At 46.1% G+C, this 20,955-nt stretch overlaps 1 protein-coding gene across 1 annotated transcript; it reads right to left on the reverse strand.

Moving 5' to 3' along the window:
• Positions 1-7,346: 7,346 nt before the first annotated feature.
• On the reverse strand, positions 7,347-8,564 carry LOC117843083 (uncharacterized). The gene is made up of 2 exons (XM_072291752.1): positions 8,511-8,564; positions 7,347-8,441 (listed from the first exon to the last, which is right to left on the reverse strand). Exons 1-2 carry the CDS (start codon positions 8,562-8,564, stop codon positions 7,389-7,391), a joined length of 1,107 nt encoding a protein of 368 aa, XP_072147853.1. The 3' UTR covers positions 7,347-7,388.
• Positions 8,565-20,955: the final 12,391 nt, after the last annotated feature.

A 20,955-nucleotide genomic window follows, 5' to 3' on the forward strand; every position in this document is an offset into this window, starting at 1 on the left:
TTAGCTTGAGCTATCTCGCATTAGTTAAATATTTGAACATAATACTTATGTAGATCATATTACTTCATCCGATTGTGATAGATTTTAGTTAGTAATTACTTTATAAAATTTTCATGACTATTACCTTATGTTATTTTTAATAATGACATATGTGGATAATATAGATATAAATTTAAAAGGTTACTTTAAGTTATTTTTTAAGTATTAGTGGTGGGCAATTTAGTTGCAAATTTAGGAGGTTATTTTAAATAATTTTTATAATGGTATAAGTGCGTAATTTTGATGAAGATTAGGGTTACTTTAGTTTATTTTATATAATGGCAGTGATGGTTAATTTACATATAGATAGATTTAGGGGGTTACTTTAAGCTATTTTCATAATAGCATAGGTGGGTGATTTTTTAGAAAATATAATAGATCCAGTGGCTATGATAATTTTAGTCTACCGATTGATGGCCAAATGTTTTGCTTTTTTGTAAGAATTTCTTTGATTTCTCTCTTTTTAGACTGTCCACTTAGGATCCTAGGTGGCTTCACCTGGAGACTTCAAGAGGAGCCTCCAATTAGTAATAGTAAGATAGATCTAATAACTTATGAGTAGGAAGAAACATAATCAAACTCAATTCTATATTACATTAAATCAAACTCAATAAAACTATGGATGTAATAATTAATATAAATCAAACTCAATAAAACTATGGATGTATAATAAGTAAGAAGAAATATAATCAAACTCAATTCTATATTACATTAAATCAGACTCAATTAAACTATGAATATAATAATTAATATGTAAGAAGAAGCATAATCGAATCCAATTCTATATTATATTAAATCAAACTCAATTAAACAATGGATGTAATAATTAATAAGTAGGAAGAAAAAATGATATTAAGATGACAAAATGGCTTTGTAATGGTTATAATATGACCATAGAATTTTATTTAGAAAATAATCAAGCTCTAATTATTTTCTCTCTTCCCTCCTCTCTCTCTTCTAGATCTAGATTTAGATCTCGATGACAACACTAACGAAGCTAGACATGGTAGATAGAATTTGAAAATGAAGGTTAGAATGACACAAACTTAAAGAATTCAAGAGCAAAATCTTATAGAGCCACCACCTCTGAAGAATTCAAGAACAAAAACCTTCCCTTGTATTCGGTGTTTTTGGAGCTTTTTTCGAGCTCCTCTCGGACAAGCTCCAAATGAAAGGTTATTTGGGGAAGAAATTATTCGCGACTTTATCTGGGCGACACAAAGGTGCTTGCAGGCCAGCTCCTAGCACCTTTGTGCTGCCGGGTGCCAATTCTGACAGCCAGTACGGTAATATCCGTGTGCTAGCATATCATTTTTATCGTAGTGAGACCTGGAATATGTTCTTTGCTCGGATCAGGCAGCCACTGATAATGCATAGTACATGTACATGATGCCAACCATCGTTCGCCAGCTTTGCCACCATCAGCCAGGAGCCGTTCTTGTCTTTGCCGTTGTCTCAGGACACAGCTTTTGAGCTTTCAGTCACGCTGCCGCCGACTCGATCGTGCAGCTGCATATGCAGGATTAAGTTGCCATATAAATATATTCTAGCAGTAATCATCTAAAACACAAGTAAGTAGCAACAAGCCACGCCACAGTTTTTAATCTTTAGTCTCTTTTGACTCTAGGACAGGAAATCGAAGTTTAACAATCAAATTCTTAGCAAGATACAACCACAACAACATCAGTCAGCAAGATGCAAACGTCTAAAGAAGAACACAACACACACACACACACACACACACACACACACACACACACACACACACACACACACACACACCACGATTAAGAATACATGCATGAATAACAAAATATCACACGACTCCATTAAACAGTAGTAGTAGCACCAGCTGCATCAGGGCAGCGGTCTTCACCGGGCCTACAGACGATCCCGGCATGGGTGAGCAATGCCCACAGGAGCGTTATCAGCTCACCGCCCCGGGCGATGGCCTCCGAATGCCCTTTCAGATTGTCCGACGGCGGGACGTACAAGATAATCTCCGACCAGAAGCCGGCCAGCAACTTCCATGCTATCTCCTCGTCTTCAATCAACTCTGCCAGCTCCTTTCCAAGCCTCACGCCATTCTTGAGCACCTCATGCTTCGTGCTTGCACATAACAAATCAACTAGCTGCTCATACTCAGCCAGCGGCGTTAACATCGCTGCAGATGCAATGTGGCTGGTGAGGGCAGGCTCGACTTCCCTCTTGACGTCCGCGTACAAGCTTTTGCTCCATGCATCGTTGTCAGGAAGCAGCTCTGGATACCAGGTCACTAGGTACGCACAGTATCGTGACAGATGCGTGGCAACAATCTTATCGTCCGAGTTGCAAGTCAGTGGAGAAACTTGTTCTTGATCATGTCGGTTGGGGTACCTGAACCTCAAGGATGCTTGTGGCGATGTGCCATGTAAGTATGGTATCAGATGTACCCTTGTTGTTGCAGGCCCAGAGAAAGTTATCACCAGCTTGGCTCAGGCGCAGAGATGATGTGCCGTCGCTCAGGCATCCATTTTTGCTTCTTCTCAGCTCATGGATGATGGAAACTTTCACTGCTTCTGGCACCTTCACCTTTGTTTTTTGGCCCGGTAAACGGAGGAGACGCCACAGAAAAACAAATGGGGTTGTTCTTGGCTGAAGCCCCAGCTCCAAGCACTGGCACATCTTCTCATCCCAATGCCTCATCAGCTTGCATCTTCTACGCAACAGAAGGCCAATCCATTTATTCTTGGGAAGTGAATGCTGAGATGTGGTCTGTTTTAGAAGGCGGCACATGAGGGCTACTTTGGTCCAGCTGGAGAAGATGTAGGAAGCAATGTCCCTCACCTCAGATATCACAACTAGCACCAAAAGCAAAAATATTGGCACCAGATCGAAGTACCAGCTTCCATAAGATTTGTGCCACATTTTGCTTTCTAGATGGTGTTTCGTGCAACTGATCTTACACAAAATCTGAGAGTTAATTCCTTCATCCAATACGAGAAAATTGAGAAGCACTGCAGCAAACATGCAATAAGCTATGCTCAAGACTGAAATAAAGATACCCACGATGCGCAACCAACTCTTGGAATAAGATATCGGGAGAGATGGGTAATAATAATCATCGACAAAAGAGAGCTTATCCGTGAAAGCAGTAGGGATTGCATGGAATAATAGATTGATTAGGGTATACAACATGTACAAATATATAGGCAGCTCTTAGTGAGGTTTATAGAAACACAACCGATCAAAAGATAAGACTGCCCATCCTAATCCATCTAGGGCACGGCAGGAAGCCGGCTTGGGCCTAGCGCATAGCTAGGGCCCATGTACACGCACGGCACATATAGCACATACACATCTTCTAACACGCCCCCGCAGTCTGATCGTCAGCAGCTTGAACGTTCAGACTAGACCTGAACTCCGTGAACACTGAAGAAGGCAGGCCTTTGCTGAAAATGTCGGTGTACTGAGAGCTCATCAGAACATGAAGAACGCGGACATCACCAGTAGCAACGCGTTCACAAATAAAGTGGAGATCAATCTCCACGTGTTTTGTGCACTAATGCTGAACGAGGTTCAAAGACATGTAGACAGTGCTGATGTTATCGCAATAAACCAAGACGGTGTGACGCAGAGGAACATGTAGCTCAACTAGAAGTTGGCGCAACAAGGAGACCTCGGCAATGGCATTGGCAATCGCCCGATACTCCACCTCAGTACTTGAGCGAGAGACTGCAATCTGTCGCTTTGAAGATCAAGAGACCAAGTTGTCGCCCAAAAAAATTGCATACCCGGAAGTGAACTTCCGGGTGCCAAGGCAACCAACCCAATCAGCGTCGGAGTAAACTAGCAAATCCGACTGAGTAGAGGGCTAGAGATGCAAACCTAAGTGAAGAGTGCCACGAATATACTGCAGAATGCGCTTCAAGGTGGCAAGATGTGGCTCACAAGGATCATGCATGTGTAGACAAACCTGTTGAACCGCATAAGTAATGTCGGGACGAGTGAAGGTGAGATATTGTAGAGCACCAGTGAGACTTCGAAAATCAGTCCCATTGATGAGCGGGGCACCGTCAGTAGCAGACAGCTTCGGATTTGTATCAACTGGTGTGGAACAAGACTTGCAAGCAGTCATACCAGCATGCTCCAGAAGCTTCAACATAAACTGGCGCTGAGACAAAAGAAGGCCATCACCAGACCGCTGAACATGCATACCCAGAAAATGATGAAGTTCACCAAGATCCTTCATCGAAAACTCCCGCTGTAAGGCATCAATAGTGCAACGAAGAAGAGGTGTCAAAGATGCTGTGAGGACTATATCATCCGCATAAAGGAGAAGATAGACCATGTCGTCACCGTGGTGGTACACAAACTGGAAGTGTCGGTCTTGGCTTCCACAAAGCCAAGTTGCAGCAGGTGAGAGGCAAAGTGACTGTACCAAGCATAAGGAGCCTGCTTAAGTCCATATAGAGAGCGCTTCAGCCGACAAACATGATCAGGACGGGCGGTATCCTCAAAGCCAACAGGGTGAGCACAGTAGACTATCTCTGAAAGCGTCCCGTGAAGAAAAGCATTCTTCACATCCAACTGATGAATCGGCCAATGACGAGAGAGAGCCAGCAATGTACGGACGGTGGCTGGTTTGAAGACAGGACTGAAAGTCTTAGAAAAATCAATCCCAGGTCGCTGAGTGAACCCGCGAAGCACCCATCATGCTCTGTAGAGCTCCAGAGAACTGTCGGCATGAAACTTGTGCTTAAAGACCCACTTGCCAGTAACAACATTGGCTCAAGCAGGACATGGTACAAGATCCCATGTGTGATTGGCCAGCAGCGCGTCGAACTCCTCCTGCATGGCCCAGCGCCAATTGGGATCAGCGAGAGCGCCCCGGTAAGTGCGAGGCACTGGTGACAGCTAGGAGGAATGAAAAATTTTTGGTAGATGGAATCCCAGCTTCTCGCGCGTCATCATGGGGTGCAGATTGGCGACGGGACGCATGGGAACCGCACCGCAAGGAAGAACGGCCAGAGCAGGAGGCTACGCGGGGAGAGAACCGTGGGCGCTCACCTGACCGATTGGAGCGCTCGCTCGACCGATTGGAGAGCTCGTTAGCGCAGTCGAGGCGCTCACCCGACCGATCGGAGCAGTCGCCGGTGCTATCGGGGCGCTCACCCGACCGATCGAAGCAGTTGTCGGTGCCATCGGGGCGTTCGCTCGACCGAGCGGAGCGATCGCCAGTGCCGTTGGGGCACTAAGCGGACCGATCGGAGAGCTCACCGGTGCGGTCGGGACGGTCGTCTGACCGAGCGGAGCGGTCGCTAGTGCGGTCGGGGCGATCACCCGACCAATCGAGGAGGTCGCTGGTGCGGTCGAGGTGTTCGCCCGACCGATCGGAGCGCACGCTGGTGCGGTCGGGGCGCTCGCTCGACCGAGCAGGGTGGTCACCGGTGCGGTCGGGACGGTCGCCAAACTGATCGTGGAGGTCGCTGGTGCGGTCGGGGCGTTCGCCCGACCGAGCGGAGCGCACGGCGGTGCGGTCGGGGCGGTCGCCGGTGCGGTCGGGACGCTTAGCCGACCGATCGGAGAGCTCGCCGGTGCGGTCGGGGCACTCGCCCGACTGATCGGGGAGGTCGAAGGTGCGCCGGGTAAGTGTCCTGCAGGCAACAGAGACAGTGTCGAGCCAATAGGGGCGGCACCACATCAGAAGGTTCCAACAAAAAATCAGAGTCCTCGTTAGCTAGGGGCGGTTGCTGCTGAGAAAAGGGAAAGGTAGTCTCGTCAAACATGACATGGAGAGAGATGATGACCCAATTGGACGAGAGATCAAGGTAGCGGTATACCTTGTGATGAGCAAAATAGCCAAGGAAAACACACAGGGTGGAGCGAGGAGCGAGTTTGTGTGGCGTAGTAGCGGAAAGATTCGGATAGAAAGTGCAACCAAAAATCCGAAGATGGTCATAAGACGGCGAGACACAAAACAGACCCATGTGGGGCGTGGAGGAGCTAAGGGTTTTTGTGGGTAGAATGTTCAGTAAATGTGTAGCAGTGTGTAGAGACTCAACCCAATAGGAGGGAGGAATACTAGCCTAAAAGAGAAGGGAGTGGACAACATTGTTGACGCTCCAAATCATGCGCTCGGCCCGGCCATTCTAGGGCGATGTATAGGGGCAGGACATGCGAAGACGAACCCCATGCGTGAGGAAGAAGGTGCGTGTGATGGAGTTATCGAACTCGCGGCCGTTGTCACATTGAACGGCCTTCACAGTGGCGCCAAACTGAGTACGCACAAAGGAGAAGAAGTTAGCCAGAGTCGCAAAAGTGTCAAATTTGAGACATATAGGGAACATCCACAAATAATGAGAACAGTCATCAAGAATGAGCAAATAGTATTTATAACCAGACACACTGGGAACAGGAGATGTCCACAAATCACAGTGAATAAGGTCAAAAGTACTAGACACTCTAGAAGCAGAGGACTGAAAAGGGAGGCGAGTGTGCCGCCCTAACTGACATGCATGACAGATGGTATGAATGTCCTTAGTACAAAAAGGAATGACCGAAGCGACTTTGGACAAGACTTCATGGCCGGGATGTCCAAGACGGCGATGCAACACTGAGGAGGTGGAGACGGTAGTGAGAGCATGGGCAGCAGGGAACCGCAGGGGATAGAGTGGCCCGGAGCTATTGCACCTGATAATCAGCCTCCGAGTCGCCAGATCCTTCCCTAAGCAGCCAGCGGGATCAAATTCAATAGAACAATTGTTATCATAAGTAAACAGGCAAACAGAAATAAGGTTCTTAATAAGTATAGGTGAAACTAGAACATTGTTAAGGGACAGGGAACCCGGAAAGTGAGCTGCGCTAGTAGCCGTGACAAGAAGCAAGGAACCATCACCGACAACAATTGATGAAGGAAAGAGATACCGCGGATGAGAAAAATGTGAAAGAGTACCAGTGTCTGAAGTCATGTGTGAGGTGGCACCTGAATCAAGATACTAGTCAGTCGGCTACGGCTGGTTGAGGGTCATGGTGATGAACGTCAAGCCGAGAGACTGCTGATCCCAGGAGGAGGGCAGGCCCGTCATGGGATTGTAGAACCCCGGGGGCACCTATGGCACCTGCTGCCCTAGGTAGGGCGCCTAGTGCCCCATAAGGGGGGCCTGAAGGCTCTGGAGCCGCACCTACTACTGTTGAGCATACAACACCTGCTACTAGGCAAGGAGGGTCTGCGGTGTGGGTGCGGCTGGACGGGAAGGAACGGCGGCCTGCTGCCGAAGGCTCGGGTACATCTAAATTGTACCGAACTAGGGGTTCCAGAAGGAGGGTTAGGGACCGTCGGACTCTTGGGTGGTGCCAGGAGCAGGGGCCTAAGCACCGGCGGTAAGGGCCTTGCTATCGTTGCCACTGCCCTGCCGTTGCTGACCGCCACGCCGGCCCTTGTCCCGCTTCTGCTTGGAGGAGGGCCCCCTCTTGCTGCCCCCGGAGCCAGAACGCCCAGCAGACTGGTGGAGAGGCGCAGAGGGGCGAGAGGAGGAGCCAATGTTGACGCCGGTGAGCAGCGCCGTGGACGGAGTCGAGGAAGGAGGCGCCATCGTGAGCTCCTCAAGAAGCAGATCGTCACGGGCCTCCAGGAAGGAGTGAAGAGGACGAGAGCACCAGGTGTTGCGGCCGACAGCAGCGAACTTCTCGTTGAGCCCACGGATGATGTTCAGGATGAGGGTACGGTCGGAGAATTGCTCGCCAAGATCACCGAGGGCATCCGCCATGCTCTTGAAGCGGCGGCAGTAGTCCGTAATGGACAAGTCGCTCTGGACGAAGGTCCGAAACTTGGCATCGAGGTAGAGGGCCCGTGTCTCCCGGTTGCCAAGAAATTGCATCTCAATGGCGAGCCAGGTGGCGCAGCCGGTGGTGTCGCGCTCGCCGCGATCCATGATGATGTCGACGAGGTCGATGGCAATGGTGTCGTAGAGCCAAGATCGGATGACGCAGACCATCCGGCCCCAATCAGGAAAGGCCAAGGCGGGAACGTCATGGAGAATGTGATCCTGCAGCGAATACTTGCCGACGGTGAGGAGAAACTGCTCACACCACCGTGAGTAGTTGTTGGCGGCGGTGTTGAGGATGATGGGGATGAGGCTCCGAATGTTCTGCATGGCGACGGCCTGGGCTTGCAGGTTGAGGACGGCGGCGGCCTCGTGGAGCATCATGTCCTGGTGAGTGTCGGGGGCCTGGTCGAGGAGGTCGGAGAGGTCGGCGCTAGCGTCCTCCTCGTCGGAGTCAGGCGGGGCGCCCTTGCACTCGTGGGCGGCGCGCGCCAGGGCCTTGCGAAGGCGGGCATCGGCGACGTCGCGCTCCTGCGCGGCAGCGGCAGCCTCAGCCTCAGCCATGACGACGCGGGCGAGGGCGGCGGCGCGGGCTTCCTTGCGGGCGGCGCGACGCTGAGCAGCAGCAGTGGCGCTAGCATCAGCCGCGCGCGTGGCGGCCTCGGCAGCGGCGGCGTAAGCCGCGGCGGCGGAGGACTCAGGCGGCAGGGTGCCGACCATGGAGGGCAGCGGCGGTCAGGCGCGCTGAGAGCAGCGCCGTAGTCGGGCGCGCTGAGGGCAGCGCCGACGGCGTGCTAGGATGCGGAAGGTAAGGAATCGGGAATAATCCAGACTCGTGATACCACGAAAGCAATAGGGATTGCATGGAATAATAGATTGATTAGGGTATACAACATGTACAAATATATAGGCAGCTCTTGGTGGATAAGACTGTCCATCCTAATCCATCTAGAGCACGGCAGGGAGCTGGCCTGGACCTGCCGCACAGCCAGGGCTCATGTACACGCACGGTACATACATCACTTACACGTCTTCTAACAATCCGAAATCACTCGAAATACTCAGTCATGTCTGTCATCCTTCAGCAACAAGCTCCAGAAAAAGCTGACAGTATCATTGTATCTAGCACTAGTGAGCTTGTACCTTGCTAATCGGCACCGTAACAGCTTGAACAGTGCAAATGACAAGCATAAGTCTGTTAGTCGGTTTACAGTTGACGACATTGGAGGCATGCTGTCCAAATTCCAAACTCTGTCTATATTCACCAATCCATTGCTTTTGTGCAGCATCGATCCTGAGTCATCCTTGAACACATAACCATGAGGCTGCTTCTCCACGCGTCTTCTCTCCTCTCCCATAACCAATAGTGGAGGAGGAGGTGCATCCTCAGCTACCGTTGCTGGCTCACCTTGTTGGCTTGTTTCTTGTAGCAGTGGTTGCTGCATGTATCCAAAAATTAGATAAGGATTGCGTCCGAGTGCAAAGGATTGTCACGTCTTTTCTTATGCATAATATTTCAATACCATTTTGGCACACGTGAGAGCAAAAGGTGTGGCTTCAAGTGAAACACCAATCAGGTCGTCGATGTCATATATGCCGTAACCAATGGCGTAGCTGATACCAAGGTAAAACGTCCAGACCCCTGAAACAGCAGCTCAAAAGGAGGGCCTACGTTTCCACCTTCTCTTTCATCAACAGCAACTACTGTGCTGCAATTGATTATGATGATCTGAACAAGGGATGCCCATATTACAACCAGGACAGAGTGTTCTATTGGCTGGCACTTTGCAATCAGCCGATTGAAGCTCGGATCGCGGCTCCCACCGTGGTCCATGATGTAGTCATGGAACCCGGCGCCCATGGAGACGACGGTAGAGATGATGGGCAAGAATAGTGTGGTTGTAGAAAATCAGAAGATGGATAGGATTTCCGGTTACTTCGTCCGTCCATCCATCATCATCATCATTAGGCCTGGCTGCGTAACACGTCGTGGACTGAATCGTCATGCGACCTGGCTGGGCCTCTCTCTCTCTATTAGGCCTTAATGCCAGAATGGGCCTCATGTTCTTTCAAGTTGTTGGTTGATGCACACTCACTTATCAAAAAAGAAGTGTTGCAGGAATTTTCTCCATAAACAAAATGCATCCAGGAATTCCCCTCGACACAAATGAATGAAAGTGCAGTGTGCATGCACAGACTGTGCAGGACAGACCGAAAGACTAGACCACTACAGGTGCCTTCTTCTAGCTCTGTCTTTCTTGCTTGTCACAGTCGAGGAGCATCGATCACCCGGCCCGGACCATTTGTAGCTTGACAGATGGAAGGTGATCCTTCCACTATATTCCAGTCTCAGCCTCTCAGGTGGGATCTGATCTTACGGGCGCCCAAGTTGCAGCCGGAGATCAAATCGACATCTCAATTCAAGTGTCTCGAATCGGATTCAGAAAGAGAGACCGTCACTGAAATGCCCATCTTTTGCGTCCGTCCACAGTAGTGGTGGTCAATCATCAACGTGTCATGTTGTATCGATCACCAAATGGGAGAAGATAAAAGAAACAGGGGCCGGAAAAGAAACCAGATGCACTTTATTTATTAGAAAGAAAGAAACTAGGTGTTAGCAGTACTTTCAGAAACTCGGCTGTGTCTGTGAGAGAGAGATTACAGTGGTAGGAAAAGGGGTAAAGGTGGCCAAACAAAGAGTTCCAGTGGACGGACTGAGCGAGTTAAGAGGGGACAGAAGGGACGTTCGAGTTGACAGGTGTGGGCCCGCGGGCTGCGTGCACCCGGAATGGTGGGCTCACACACAGCTCCATCGTCGTCCTCCTCATGGTGTCTCGGCTGTCTTCTCTCCCCTCCTCTCCCCCCAGGGCACTTTTAAAACCGATCAAAAAAAATACCGAACCAAACCGAACTAAAATGTCAGTTTTTCAATTTATTCACTTCGGTATCGGTTTCCGAAGTTTCCAATCCAGCAAAGTTTGATGTTTGGTGTCGATTTTGGTTTTAGTACCATACAGAACCGAACAAACCGAATGACCGAATCTTAGCTGATCTAGCGCGCAGGTCGTAGCCCAGCTGCCCAAGCAAGCCGATAGCCTGAGTATTTTGGCCCACCTCAGCCCAAACTCATAAGCAAATATCCCACGCTCTACACACTCCACTAGCAAACCCTAACGCTATTCTATCTTCCAATCCCACGTGCCAGGCTGGCTAGGTGGTGGCGGCGGTGGCTCCAGCACCGCTCAGCCTGACAAACCACGGACCACGACGGCGGCTCCCCTCCACACAAGCACACCTCCACGGCGCAGCGGCCTAGCAGGCACACGCACGCAGCGTAGGTAGGAGGATCTGCGATGGGTGGCGGGCCGGCGGGAGGATTGCGGCGAGCCAGCAGCTAACGTGCTAATCTACAGCAAGCCAGCAGGCGGCGCCAACCCACGTTGACCTCTTCGACCGGTACAATGGCAGCAACAACATAGGAATCCTCCAACGTATGTTCTGTGCTCTTCGTCTCCTCCTATTCAACTTCTCCTATCCGTCTTGACTATCTCCATTGTTGTTGATTCAGTGATTGATCTGTGAATCCCCATACTTTTCATTCGTAGATGGGGGATACTGAAGAAACCGTGGCAAATCAAGTGAAAGAAATGATAGAGGTAGACAAGGAGGAGGAGGAGGAGGAGGAGGAGGAGCCAGGGGAAGAGGATGCAGAGAATGAAAGCAAGAAAAGGAAAGCCATGGTTCCAAGATCAGATGCCTGGAACCACTTTACCAAGGTCAAGGTTGCGAGTGGGGAGGAGAAGGCCAAGTGCAAGTACTGTGGAGGCCTATACAAGTGTGATGCAAAGACAAATGGTGGCGGCCTATACAAGTGTGATCCAAAGACAAATGGTACATCCTCTCTGAATGCCCATTGGAGAGTCTGCAAAAGGAATCCAAACAAGAAAGTAGTTGATAAACAACTGAAAATAGTAGTGTTGGTACTGTATCTACATAGAAATTCAATCTCGATGAACTAAAAATTAGTTTTGCTTAGATGTTAATTGAAGATGAGTAGCCTTTTGCCGCATCCGAACGCTCTAGTCTTAGAAAGTTGATGGCCAAAGCATGCCCAAAATTTGTTATGCCCTCTAGAAGAACATCCACTAGAAATTGTGTGAAAGTGTATGATGTCCAAAAAAAAAGTTCAAAGAATTTTTTCAAAGAACACTGTGAAAGAGTTAGCCTCACAACTGATACATGGACAGCTAACACGAAGCAAAACTACATGTGTGTAACATCACATTTTATTGATAAAAATTGGAACCTGCATAAGAAAATCATTGGTTTTTCCTCCTCAAAGGGCCATGGAGGGGAAGACATTGGAAAGCACTTAGAGAGTTGCTTGGCTTCCTGGGGGATTGATAAAATCTTTACTATAGTAGTAAACAATGCTAGTGCAAATAACAATGCAATAAATTATATGAGGGGGTCTTGAATGAATCCAAGGGTACCTTTGTTGAAGGGGAATACTTACATATGAGATGTGTTGCGCATATTATCAACTTGATTGTGACTGAGGGCTTAAAGGAAAATGATACTTCTGTTGCTCGTGTCCATGTTGTTGTTAAGTTCATCAAGGGTAGAACATCTAGGCTAGTAAAATTCAAGAAATGTGTTGAATTAGCAAAGGTTCAGACCAAAACTTTTTTAAACCTAGATGTTTGCACTCGATTACCTTATGTTAAATGTTGCATAGAAGTATGAAAAGGTATTTCAAAGGTACAGTGATGAGGACCCATACTATAAGCTAGAATTAGAAAGTGAGGGTCCTGGAGTTCCTGAAAAATCAGATTGGGAGAAAGTTAGGAAGATGTCTGACTTCCTTCAGAATTTCTATGAACTTACTCTTCGCATTTTAGTAACAAAGCTTCCAACATCTCACACCTTTTTCCATGAGATTGCGGATGTTTTGATCTTGCTGCGAAATTGGTGTCATAGTGAAGATAGATTGTGTCAGGAAATGGGTAAGAGAATGCTAGTGAAGTATTACAAGTATTTTGTGGAGAAGTATGGAGAGAAACGGTCTGACAGAGAGAAGAGAGGTGAGAAAGATAAGGGGGATCAATTGAGTAACTTGGTTATCTTCTTCTATGTGGCTATTGATCCAAGGTATAAACTTTCAAATTACATAAAGATGGCTACTATGGTGATGTTTGGTGATGAAATAGGAGAGAAGTTGTGGGCAACAGTGAACACTTCTTTTCGTTCCTTGTTCGAAGAATACAAAAATATGTATGCTCCAAGTGACAAGGTACGGGCACCTAATGATTCTCAAGAACCAATATCAAAGAGCAAAAGCTTAACGAGGTCTATCATTGATCAACAGATGAGCAACAATGGTGGTGGAAATGTCACAGTCAAGTCTAAAATTGAGAAGTACTTTTTGGAAGACAATGAGGAGGATAAGACAATGAAAATAGATTTCCAGTTCTATCTCACATGGCTCGAGATCTCTTAGCTATCCCTATCTCCACAGTTGCATCAGAGTCGGCATTTAGTTCCGGTGGACGGATTCTTGATGACTTCAGAAGCTCCCTCACATCAACAATGGTTGAGAGACTCATTTGTGCAAGTGATTGGATTCGTGGGCCTAAATATATTAGTGTTGAAGAGAACATCGAAGAATTGGCCAAGCTTGAAGAAGGTAAATCAATTTGTGATCTTTATGATTTTATCCCAATAATTATTTTTTTTTCTAACTGAGTTACATTATTAACATTGTTGTCTTGTATGTTTTGTTTTGTAGAACTTTGTGGTCTGAGCATTTCTTCCAAGGACAAGGAGAAGGAGAGCATACCTGAGGCTGAGTCTCAGTAATTTCCAACCTTATGATTGCCTGCAGCCTTGGTACCTGGACTTCCTAAAGCCATATTATTTATGTTGCTATTTGCAGACTTAATTTGTGATGTGAACATGTAAACTTTGAACTCATGTACCTGTATTGTAACTTGTGAGCCTGTGTTGTGACCTGCGATGAACTGGTGGTGGTTGTGCTGCTGTGTACTATCAGACCTTAATGTTTGAATAATTTAGTTGGTGTCTACCTTTGTAATTATCGATTGATGTTGTCTGCCCGAATTGCTGTCATGCAATTCGATGCTGTTCGGTATTAAAAAACTGAACCGAAAAAAACCGATACCGAACACGTCGGTTATTGATTTTCTGGTACACCGATCGATTATTGATTCTAAAAACCAAAAATTTCAACACCGAAAAACTAAGCCGAATCGTCTGTTAAAACCGAATGCGCACCGTGCCCTCTCATCTCTCTCGCGTCTGAAACGATTGGATGCAGCAGCTTTCATAGAATCGTAGCGCTAGCTTCACTGTAGCTTTGTTTCAGGTTTTTTTACAAGAAAGCCCTTCTCTATTTACTAATGCTCATCGCTCCCGCGTACGGTTGAGTTGGCCGTTCATGGATGAATTCTGCTGAAATTGGTGGGTCCCCCCCCCCCTCTTCCCGGTTCTGATTTTGTCAAAAAAGAAAAAGTAGGCATTGCTATAGCTAACAATGTCATATGCTAGAATGGTGTGGAAATTTGCACATAATGTACTGTGCCGGTGATATTTGATTCTTGCACATTTCTTTGTGCTAAGACAGTACCTTTCGGTCCCTAATTTCTTGTACTAACAGCTAAGCTAGTGACTGGCCATCAGTAGTTCAGTACTACTCCCTCCATCTCAAATTACTATCCGTTTTAATTTTTTCTAGATACATAGTTTTTTATATGTACCTAGATATATATTATATCTAGATATATAATTTAAATGAATAGTAATTTAGGACGGATGGAATAGAGGTAAGCTTGCTGCTAGCAGTATATCAAGTCAGCATGCATGCTCCTATAGCGCCGGTTAGTGCCACACCATCTCGTCGTGCAGAGATCATGGCGTCGCGTCGCATCCATCACAAGCAAAAGCATTCACCTTGGTTGCATTGCTTTCTGGGCGATGCCACGTTATGTCACCACGGTGCACAGGCACCAGGTTAAACCAAACCTTTGTTAATAACTTGACTAATTTTCATCATATATTTGTATGTTACTTGAGTTGTGCACCACCTCCATTTTGATGCTAGCTTCGCCATTGGCTTTCTCATCTCTGCCTCTTGTTGTCGTGTTAACCTTTTTCTTCTAGTGATATCTCCGGCCAAAGCTTTTCAAAAACTATGTACACATTGAATTAAAGTTCGAAAACCTCCAGCAAATGTACTGCTATCTTCTGCAGTTCCTACAAAAAAATACTTTACTACTGTCGAAAATCTAATAATATCACTGGAAACATTTTTTTTCGAAAAACAAAGTAAACTGTTACCCTATATGCATGCAGTGCAGGAGAGAGCACTCATGTCACCTGTAGTATCACTTGATGTCAAGGAGAGAGCAAGTGTATAGAGTAAGTGGGATGGAGATGATCTTTCCATCATGTGGACAAAAGGAAGGCTGAGTTCCACTCCATTCATCATTTCCCTCATGCAAAATGCGCATGAACCCTGCTGACAATCAGTTAGTGGTCATTTTGATTGGATATACGATACCCCTACTAGCTAATTGTGGAACGTCACTGTTCAGGTGCCATTAATTCAACGCCAGGTGATGCCACACTACATTGACGTTCCTAGGACATGCATGCGGTCTTTAGTTAGATGGGGTATGGTGGTGGCACCGATGATTCTTCTTAGTCTTTGGCAAGTAGCCAATGCTAGATGGGGTGGGTGGACATTCTCTTTCCTTTGTTTTCTTCATCGGCTCTACGTTTTCTCCTCCTTCACTAATGACCAAATACATATTGTAGGGCAGGGGTGCTGGAGCAGCAAAGATCTTGTTGGGTACATCACATTCGATCTGCTAGAAACAGATGAAAATTTTCAACAAGCTTGATATCGATATCCGAGTCATCATCAGCTTGCCCCATCAAAATGAAGATAGTGGACTATATATGCTTGCACATTGAGCTCATCCGCGTGCGTATGCCGCGACATACAAAAATTTGAGGCTTCGGTTTTCATGGGATGGAGTACCGCCCGTGTTTCATCAATGTTCGACTTCAGCGTTGGTTGCTTGTGCAGTGGTACGATGTTGTCTGGAGATGTTCTTATGTTGGTTGGTATTATATACTAAAATTAAGTTGAAATATTTGAGCTGTTATGCACAGCCAACGTCGTAAAAATCATCTAATTGTACTAGTACTATAATTGTTGCCCTATTTAGAAAAATCACATGAATTGAATTAAATTAAGTACATGTGCTATTTTCTAAATAGAAAATGATGGGACTTTTAAATTTATTATGAATTGGAAATTTTCAAGGTCCACCCTTTTTCTATGAGAAGACTGAAGACTCCTTATGAAAATTCTTCCTGTCTTTCATGTCACTGAATCTTTTGAAGTCCACCATCTTCCAATTAGGGACCTGCAATTGCATGGAGTAACAGGGGCGAAGATGAAAGAAAAAGGACACGGAAGAAAGGGGCCATTCCGTTCGGTTGCCCAAGTTGGTGGCGCTCAGCTCTCACAGCACAGACAGGAGCCCTGACCGTATCTTTTGTTTGCGCCGGGAAGAGATGAGAGAGAGACGAGATGGGAGCTACAGTTCCACGCGACGACCACACGTTCTCCAAGGCACGCCCCCGAGCCACAGACAGGCGGGCCCGCTCTCCCCCGGCAGCGACACGACAGGAGACTGCAGCACCGCGCAGCAGGTCCGTCCGTCCGGCGCAGAACCCGCGCGATTCGCGGGGAATTTCTTTTTGCTATGCATTATCTCGTTTTCTTTTATTACCAGGCTCAGCTGCAGCAGGGCGGCAGTACACCGGACTGCCCGTAGAATTATTGCCAGAATTAAGGCTCTGCTCTCTCACTCACTGCTGTTTTACCTTTTCACCTTTTACCTTTGCCTTTTTTACCTTTTTCACTCACAGTGTAGAATTATGGTAAATGTAATATACTAATATTTTGGAGCTGAAGTGTTGTATCGCCTATGGCCACACCTTTCTATGTACCACAAGTCTGTTAAACCTCACGGTACAAGTTTGCATGGCTGGGTTTTATGACACTGATCTCTGTTGTACGTCATGTTTGCTTTATATAATTAATGAGCTGGTAATAAAATCGAAATGATGCAGTAATATTGAGATGGCGATTAAAACACGTGTTTCTTATCTACCGTTACTAGTATTACGTATGGTATTTGACACTACCGGTATTACGTATGATATTTGGATAGCATGTAACATCGTGTGCTTGAAGACTTTGACGATTAGTGAGAAGCATAGAACGATTTCTTCTCAAATAGTGACGCATCATTATCATGGTATTAATACAAAGTGATAGTTGGTGGGGCTTGATGACCCGAATGTAAACTGGTGCGTGAACCTATCTATTGTGCCGTCTAACCTACGGATGTTCCGTGCAAAACTAGTACAGACTAGATTAGACACATTCATTCATCCGTGCATCCTTATTAATTATCACATGTAAGTCCTGAAATATATAATCTCATTCAATAATAATTGTAGTCATGAATTTAACAACAAATTTTTCAAAGTTTTCTCCAATATAGTTATATATTAGCACACGTACACTTAGGTGTAATGGAAAAAATGAAATAATCATATATATCATATACCTTTTGCAGCCTGCAGATGATCAAAGCTCAACACTTGCGTCGTCAATTTATAAAATATAAATATTTACCATTGATGTACCAAAAGGATTTTAAAATGGTAAAAGAAGCACTGACAAAACTGGTTTTAGAATCCGTTCTTGTCATTCGAGTGATACGATTAAGTTGGGTGGGCCCGGTATGCCGGGCTTTATATTGGCATACGTCACGATCTTGAACGTGATGGACGTTATGTTGGATGCACAACACCCGTAACTCATTACGGCTTACAGATGACGTGTCGTGTTCATAATCAACCAAAGTAGATAAAAAAAGAAGAGAGAAGAGGACCTCTTTTGAACGCAGCACGAATCAGAGACAAGAAATGCAAAGGAATATTCTCTCGTGCATGCACCTTCCTCTTTCTCACAAATTCCTGTACCTGGGTTTCATTCATCGTGTCTACAACTAACAGTCCCATCGATCGCCTTCGCCTGTTGAAAATATTGACAACGCCTCCTTCCATTTCACGAGTTCCATATGCAAAAAAAAAAAAGATAAAGAAAGAAACGTGTACAAATTCTGTGTATTTACCTACAGTTCGCAGTTCCTTTTTTTCTCTAGAAAAAAGTGTATAAACCCCATATATGTCACATATATTTGACTTGCTTTCCCTTAGTGGTTCTATTTCAAAAGGCCCCCTCTATTTCGGTATACTTTGATTTCACCTTCATTCTCATTTCAATCTTTTTTTTCAAAATACTTCTCATTTCAGTCTCAACGGTGCTATATAATACAAGATGATTTTTACAATGCTTAGAGAAAATGAGAGTATTTCATCCAGATGAATTGCACGTTGGAAAAATAGGAAGTACCTATAGTACCTCGAGAATAGTATAAACAAATAATAAGTAGGTGGGAACAACTAAAAAAATAGAAAATAGTGGGTCCGTATCTAACATAACCTTATTTTTAATTATCTTTCTCAGATCACGGTCCGCAAAAAATTAAGTCCAAATAAGCCTATCACATAAGTGGAGAGGTGAAACCAAACTAGTGCAGAATATGTGCATCTTGAACAAAACATCTTGTGGGACTAAAATCAAACTCAAGGTGATTTCTAGAGGAGTTTTGCAATTTTGGTCGTTCAATAGTACCAAAAGGTATAAAAATTATCTCATATGGCCGGGGGCTGAGCCCTTATAGTCCCTGTTTCCCCTTCCTACCTCTCAAATCTGTGCTAGAACAAATGCCATGTAAATTTTGAGGTGTTTTCATGCTTTTTCTATCTCCTGATATAAGGGATAAAGTAATGCCAAATGCTCCTAATAATTCATCAAAAGAACGGCAAAAATCTGATTTTTTTACACATATTATAAATAATGTCAACTTGGAGATATGATTAGTGCATGGCATGGCCAACATATTATAAATTTTTTAACATATTATAAATAATCTCATGGTTAGTGCATGGCATGGCCAAAATGCTGCTAGTAGGATGACCTTGCTATGCATGTAGGCGTGCATTTGTGTCATGTACAATTAGCTGCCATGTCACTTTAAGTTTGTCAGGGCCGATACGTATCCGTATAGCTGCTGTACTACATTGTATCTAGCTGGTATGGGTCCTGAAGGCAGTCGCGTGAAGTCAGGTACGTCTATACTATACCCCAGCTGAGCATTTTCTTTTCAGCGCCTCGGTCGATCTCAACCGGACATGCAGGCACAGCTAAGCTCGTCGGTAGACCGGAGAGCATGCAGTGACCAGACCAGCTAAGCCCCTGGCAGTGGGGGAATGGATCTGATCTGATCCATGCATTCATGAGATGATGGAACTGCATGTCATGTAGTTTCAGTCTTTCAGTCAGGCAGCTACGACAGCTCGTAGGAGGCGTAGAATCTCGACAAGCAGAGACGCAGACTACATGCCCTCCGTTTGACCAGCTCAGGACCCGAGGAAAAGAAAAACATCCAGCTCCCAACGAACTCGATCCACTGCAGCTGATCAGATGAACAACGTTGATCTTGATCTCGATCCATCGTCCTGCTCCCAGTATGAACAGCATTTCAGCATTTTGCATGGACTTGAATTCATTAATCAAACCAAGGTGCCTGTAGAGCTTGAGGATTTGGTTTTAAAATGACCTCCGTCCATATGAACAGCCGGCGCCGTAGGGCAGCATCAGCCGTGCATGTAGGCGTCGTAGTTAGGGTTCCGAAAAGGACACCGTAGGTGACATTGCTTTAAGTCCCATCCAGCTGTGTTGGATAAGATTCGATTCTTTTGACCACCTTGGCTTGCATGAAAAACTATTGTGCCTGCATGACTAGTCCTACTGCACGCAGCTACCTGCTTCTTCTGCGTACATCGTACACGGCCACATACTCTGTCTGAGCATACAAAGCTGGTGCATCAGATTATTTGATTGGGAACAAGCCAACGCTGAAGTTTCAGAAGGGTTTCTGCCAATTCCAGAAAATTTTCCGTTTGTACTCTGAATGAATTCCTGCAAAGTTCAATCATCCTACTTATTATAAAGATACGTAGCTCCGCTACATACGTGCTCTACAAGTATTCTTTTAGTTCAAATATAAGAGCATATACAAATTAAAGCATAGTTTTTCCTTGTACATTTTTGGGTAACCAAGAGATTGGCTGTAGCGGTAGTGGCCAGTGAGAACACTGACACGCACGCACGTACGGTGAACGTGGTCTCGTTGTTTCGATGGTCAAGTGATCGATAGATTGACCTGTTATACGTGAGTACGTGACCGTCCAGTGATGTGCTGGGCGATTCCCTTGCATGTCCAGCTTTTGGGCGACTGCACAACTTTTGCGCAGCAACGGCCGGAGCGAGAGAGGCAAAGTTAAGGAACAAGAGAGCCCAGAAGGAGAGGGAGAGAGATTGGTGAGTGAGTGGTCTCCATCGACCGTGTGGTCACCAACACCAAGCATGTCCTGTAGTATGTTGGCGATGATGATAATGATGGAGCTAGCTCTCAGCTCTCTCCTCTCTCGCTCGAAATGGAACGCATGCGGTTGCCATGCATCGTCGTACCGATTCCCCTTCTGCCACGGGTGCCAAACCACAAAGCCTGCTGCCATGCCATGCCTCTCATCTCTGGTGGGTTGTTCCATTATCCATGGGTTTCTTTCGTGCCCGTCCACAATCAATCCACATGCCCCAGCCTCCGGCAACATGCCAAGATTGGACAGTGTAACTATAACCTACTGCATGTACAAAACACACTACGTGCAGGTACAAATGAAAGCAAATACACTGTGACATGGTATTAAAGTTACATTATTGGCCAATGCAAGAATCTGCTCCATGAACCGTCTCCTTGGTCCTTTCCCATCTCGGTATGAGGCTTGAGGCTTTCTGCTTTGGACCGGTAGAGAGAGCCGGAGAGAGAGAAAGGAGGGAGAGATGAATATAGATGATGGAGAGGAGGACTGGAGGAGT

The sequence above is a fragment of the Setaria viridis genome, chromosome 2, assembly GCF_005286985.2.
Source record: "Setaria viridis chromosome 2, Setaria_viridis_v4.0, whole genome shotgun sequence".
NCBI classification, from domain to species: domain Eukaryota; kingdom Viridiplantae; phylum Streptophyta; class Magnoliopsida; order Poales; family Poaceae; genus Setaria; species Setaria viridis.